The sequence below is a fragment of the Stegastes partitus genome, unplaced genomic scaffold, assembly GCF_000690725.1.
Source record: "Stegastes partitus isolate 25-593 unplaced genomic scaffold, Stegastes_partitus-1.0.2 Scaffold46, whole genome shotgun sequence".
NCBI classification, from domain to species: Eukaryota; Metazoa; Chordata; class Actinopteri; family Pomacentridae; genus Stegastes; species Stegastes partitus.
Genome location: NW_007577777.1, coordinates 29,482 through 34,561, shown reverse-complemented (window position 1 = coordinate 34,561; position 5,080 = coordinate 29,482). Strand labels below are relative to the sequence as shown.

Sequence of the window (5,080 nt, the reverse complement as noted above, 5' to 3'; positions counted from 1 at the left end):
GCTGTGAGGAGTCACGTTTGTTTTTATTTTTTTCCAAAATCCAAAGATTCAATTGGCATAAAGACAGAAGTAGTCCATTAATGCAAATCAAAAAGTCATATTTTTGTGGTAAAGTGTGAATGCTGAGTTCAAACATCTCACAGCGCGAGAAAAGAAACTGCTTCCAAGTCTTGTCGTTGGGAAGTGGATGCTTCTGTATCACCGGCAGCAGGTTGAATGGGCTGTAGAGGGGTGAGTATTGGGCTTGTTTTTGGTTTTTTATCATTTATATTTTCAATTAATTGACATTACTTTGTAGAAATCTGTTTTCACTTTGACATGAAAGAGTCTTTTAATGCAAATTCTTGCCAAAATGCCACATCAATTTGAGCATGATGCAATATAAAAAAGCAACAAAAAGGAAAAGTGCCACAGGAGTGACTACTTTTTATAATAACTGTATGTGAGGACAGTACAAGTGAAGAGTTCATTTGCAAAAACAGATAACTCCATCTTCACAAACTTTCAGAAAACCCACTTTTCCATCTTTGACCTGAGACAATATCAATCAAACTTAAGTTATCTCTGTTTTCGTCATGTCATTTTTATTGAGTCAAATCCACTCAGCTTCACTTAGATTGATATTATCTCAAGCAAACAACAAAAACAATAAGTTTTCTGAAAATCTACAAAAATGGAGTTATCTGTTTTTGCAAATGATCTCTTCAAGTACTTTTTTTGTTACATAACAATGCACAAAAGAGAGATACTTAAGGAAAATGAATGATCCCTAACATATACTTCTATTCCACAGTTAGAGTCATGTTTGTGTTTGTCCTCTTGCATCTATACTTTAGCTCTGGAGTGTTTTAAAAGAAAATATTGCAGTTTTTAGTACGGTGATGGAAGAGTTCTTTGCACAAACAAATTGCACAAATGATTAAATATATACTTCCATAAAACACTTTGACAGGACTAATTTTAATATTTTTCTTAATGTTACATAACATTTTGCCTAAAATGCATTTGCACTTTTTAACATTGCACTGCCCCTCTTCTCATCACGAGTCTCCTTTTTCCACAGATGGAGAACCACTTGTGACCAGCTGGGGGAGACAAAAGACAAGCTGTTCTTCCTCTAGCTGACCTTGTGGTTTCAGCTGCAGCGAAGCTTACATCACTACCTGGCCCTGCATCACCCAAGGAGAACACAGAGAGAGAGATCAAAACAGGGCGACAGATTTTGGAGAAAGAAATGAGAGAGTCTGGGATAGCTTTGGCAAACCCTCGGTCCGGCAGCAGAGGGGACGGTGTGTCGGAGCTGAGAACAGAAGGTGCAGCTGGTGCGGCCTGAAACGATGGCAAAGAGACAAAACTCTTTGCCGCACACTTCCTTTCTCACAGTTTCTCTCCTGCTCTCTCTCCTTTTGATCCCCTCGCCCCATTTCTTTCTTCTCCCTTTCCTCCCATCCTCTACTTTATGCTCCATCCCTCCTTCCTCTCCTCCTTCATCCTCTTCCAACCTTCCCTCCCTCCCTTCTTCCCTCCTCTAGTTCCCACGGAGCGCATGGGGCCGGGCAGGCTGCTATTGTCCAGGATATCCCCTCCTTGTTAATGGTTTCCTGTGCACACACAGAGGGCTGCTGAGAGAAACAAGCAGCCTCATCTGATACCAGGCGTCGCCACACACACACACACACACACACACACACACGAACACACAAACAACTGCAGGCATCAACAAGCAAACACACGCACCACCACCACACAAAAACACGTGCACACGCTCAAACACACTTGAACAAACACGCTGATAAAACCGCAGGTAATTCGTCAGAACTCGTTTTTTTTTTTTTTATTGCAGGGAAGTTGTCATCACCACAACAGCAACAACTTTGAAAAAGTGGAGAAATCTGATTTGTCAGTGCTTGTTTGTGCTTTGTACAACCGTAAAATATACAAAACTGACAGTGAAGTTGGCAAGGAGGCACAAAGACAACAGGCCGAAAATGATGCACCGGTGTTTCTAAATGTCTCTAAAGATAAATACACTGTTTTTGCTGCTACTGTTTGGACTGACGGAGATGATGGGCAAATGCTGCTGTGTGGAATGAATACAAAGAATGGAGACTAGGTGATAAAAAATAAAAATAAAAATAATCAATCTAACATCATTTACATTAGAAAAAAAAAAAGGTGGGGACACTGTGGCAAAAGCTGGTAAAACATATGTGAAGCCTCGATTGTTAAAGAACAGAATTTACTGTAGAGAGGAAGCTTGTGGAAGCGAGCTTAAACAATAGAGCGCCATATGAACATTTAGAGCTTGTGGGTAAATCATGGTTAGGTTTATTTCAACCGAGCTGGTAGCTAAACTTCTGTTCCCAGTATTTAGTAGAACAAAACACCTGGTTTCAGTTATTCCACCCCATAAAATGCTGTAAAAAGGGGGTGACTGTCAACCCCCTGGCCCCCCTCTGTAACCAGGGCACTAACACTTTTTGCGTTGCAGCTCAGGAAAACAAAAGCTGGGGGGGGGGGACACTTTCGCCCCGGATCTTGACAGGCAGCGACTGCTTGACCATCTGGAAAAGCCATCCCCGATAGGCCAACTACAGTGGGTGAAACTTCTAAAGGGCTGAGATCAATCAACACAATAAATCACTCCTGTTGCTTTTTAGTCGTGGTCTCCCTCCTCTCTGTTTTTTTTTTATTCTTCTTCTATACAAAAAAAACAAAAAAAAACAATACCAAGACAATAAAAAACCTATAGCTAGGTAAATCCTCTGTGGGATGTCATCATCAGCATAGAAAAAATAGCACTTTCTTAGCAGGGAAAATAAAGTCTTGTCCTTTGAGTCCAGCTCTATATGCAGATAGTGTCTCTCATTTCAGTCAGAAGGCTCCTATCTCCATCCCCCAGGGTCTGTAGGGTTTCCCCACGCTGGAGGTCTGGGATGGGGGGCTGATGGCGGTGCTGGGGGAGATGAGGGGGAAGGTGCTGAAGGCGAAGGGGAACGCTGAGAGAGAGGAGAGCAGAGGAGGGGAGAGCTTTGACGCCGATGAGGAGACCAGGGCCGGGTGGAGGACGGTGGTGGGAGCGGCGGTGGAGGAGGAGGGAACCCGGATGGGACCCTGGTCCGAGTGGGGGGTGACGCTGCCGCTGCGTCTGCCCGGGACGTGAGTCTCTGCAACCAGGGAGGACGATGAAGACGAGGAGGAGGAGGAGGAGGCGGAAGAAGAGGAGGAGGAGGAGGGGGACGAAGTGGACGACAGAGGAGTCTGCGGGCTGCTGGTGGTGCTGCGGGGGAGAGGAGCCAGGGGTGCAGCCTGCTGGTGCTGCAGGAGGAGGGGGTGCGTCAGGTGGGCAGGAGGGGATCCGAAAGCAGAGCCCCAGGCCAGGTGGCTGAGGCCGGAGTGGGCCTCGCGCTGGCTGGCATAGTTGTTGAGATGGGAGACCAGACGGATCCGGAGGGGGTCCGTGCTATCCAAGCCCTCGATTATGCTCAGGTAGCGGGCTGTCTCAGCCAGGCACTCCCTGAAACCCAAACCACGGTAGTCCATCGCCAGGGCATGGGCGTCAAAGTACCCTGAGGAGGGGAGACAACAGGTTAGACTCAAACATCTGCACATGACAGAGCCAGGATTACATATGCTCTAAGCATTACACAACACAGATTTACTCAACAAGTTGTTCAGATCAGTTTCTCTGAGCTGACTTGTGCTCATCTGTCAGATTTATTGAACACACCTTTGCCTCCAGCAGCATGAAGCATCTTCAGATGGTCAACAGTCATCTGCAAAATCTCTGCTTTCTCCAGTTTGGCTGATCCCTACAGAGCAAAACAGAGCCAATTTAGATATAAATAATCCAAAAACAGTTGAAACATGCTTTCATAAGTGGGGACTTTAATGTTCCTGAGCAGTGTGAGACTTTGCTCACCTGTTTCTCGAAGGCGCTGGGGACGAGCCTGCGCAGCTCACTGAGGCTGTTGTTGATTCTGTCCCGGCGCCGTTTCTCAATGATCTGAGGAGACACAACAGATATCATTAGACATCAATCTGTGTTCTGTTAAATGTGAAATGATTTGGTAATACAGTGTGGGATGAATAAATGTAGATTTTCTCACCCCTCGACGTCTTTTCCTCGCCTGCACCTGAGTGGATGTGGTGGGAGACATGGAGCCGAGAGGAGAGCTCATGTTCCTGGAAAAGACGCACAAGTTTAGCTACTTTTACAAACTTTGTTGTCCACAAATCTTATCCACTTTTTTTTTTTTTTTTCTGGAGGAAAACAGCTAAAAACCTGTAACTTACCCATTCTCATCCGCGCTCTCCTTCTCCACCTCAATAGTTTCATCCAGCTCGCTGTCCGAGGAGCTAAAATCGTGATTCCTCTTCATTTTGTTTCGTCCACAGTAGTTCCTTCAGCGTGTCACTCGCGTCTGTCCAGGTTTGCCCGGAGCGCCTCCGTTTGAAGCGCTCAGCTTTCCCACGGTGTCATTTCAACGCTGCTGCCGGCCAGCGGGGGCGGGGTCAGGAGGCCGGACAGCCAATCAGAGAGCGGGGTCGGGTTTGAGTGACGGCGCAGTTGGCCCAAGCGCATCCTGGTGCGCTTTGACAGATCTGAGAGGAGGAGAAAAGCAGAGACATCCCACTCTGCGGCGGTTTCGATGCCGTGAAAGTGGTTCAAAAGGCTTTTGGCTGTCAGATCTGACCTCAGGAATCTTTTTTATGGCAACACCAAACACGGAAATAGAATTGAAAACGTTCGCTTATAAGCACTCCAGGAAATTCTTGGAGTTGTTGGGTTTTCATTCATCTTTTTTCACAACGTCATAATTAAAAACGCTGTCGGGTTTTAGCTTTAATCTTTATTATACTCAGGTAAAGTTCTGTTTTATATCATTTTTGTACCTTTTTAGGCCTTGATATTTAAATTACTCAGGTAAAGTCACACTATTAATGACATAATAGATTCTTAATCTCAATTTTTGTTTTTAAAGCTTGATAATTTAATTCTCAATTGACAACCTTATTTATCTACTGGAAAGTTTTGGCAAACCAGCTGTTTTGTTGTTTAGATGTTTCTATCTAAATA

The 5,080-nt window shown here is 45.0% G+C and overlaps 1 protein-coding gene across 1 annotated transcript; it reads right to left on the bottom strand.

Annotated features, from left to right (window-relative positions):
* Positions 1-1,808: 1,808 nt before the first annotated feature.
* hey1 (hes-related family bHLH transcription factor with YRPW motif 1) lies at positions 1,809-4,421 on the bottom strand. The gene is made up of 5 exons (XM_008306339.1): positions 4,297-4,421; positions 4,110-4,185; positions 3,923-4,006; positions 3,731-3,812; positions 1,809-3,569 (listed from the first exon to the last, which is right to left on the bottom strand). The coding sequence occupies exons 1-5, from the start codon at positions 4,380-4,382 to the stop codon at positions 2,875-2,877; spliced, it is 1,023 nt and encodes a 340-aa protein (XP_008304561.1). The 5' UTR covers positions 4,383-4,421; the 3' UTR covers positions 1,809-2,874.
* Between the last annotated feature and the right edge of the window lie 659 nt (positions 4,422-5,080).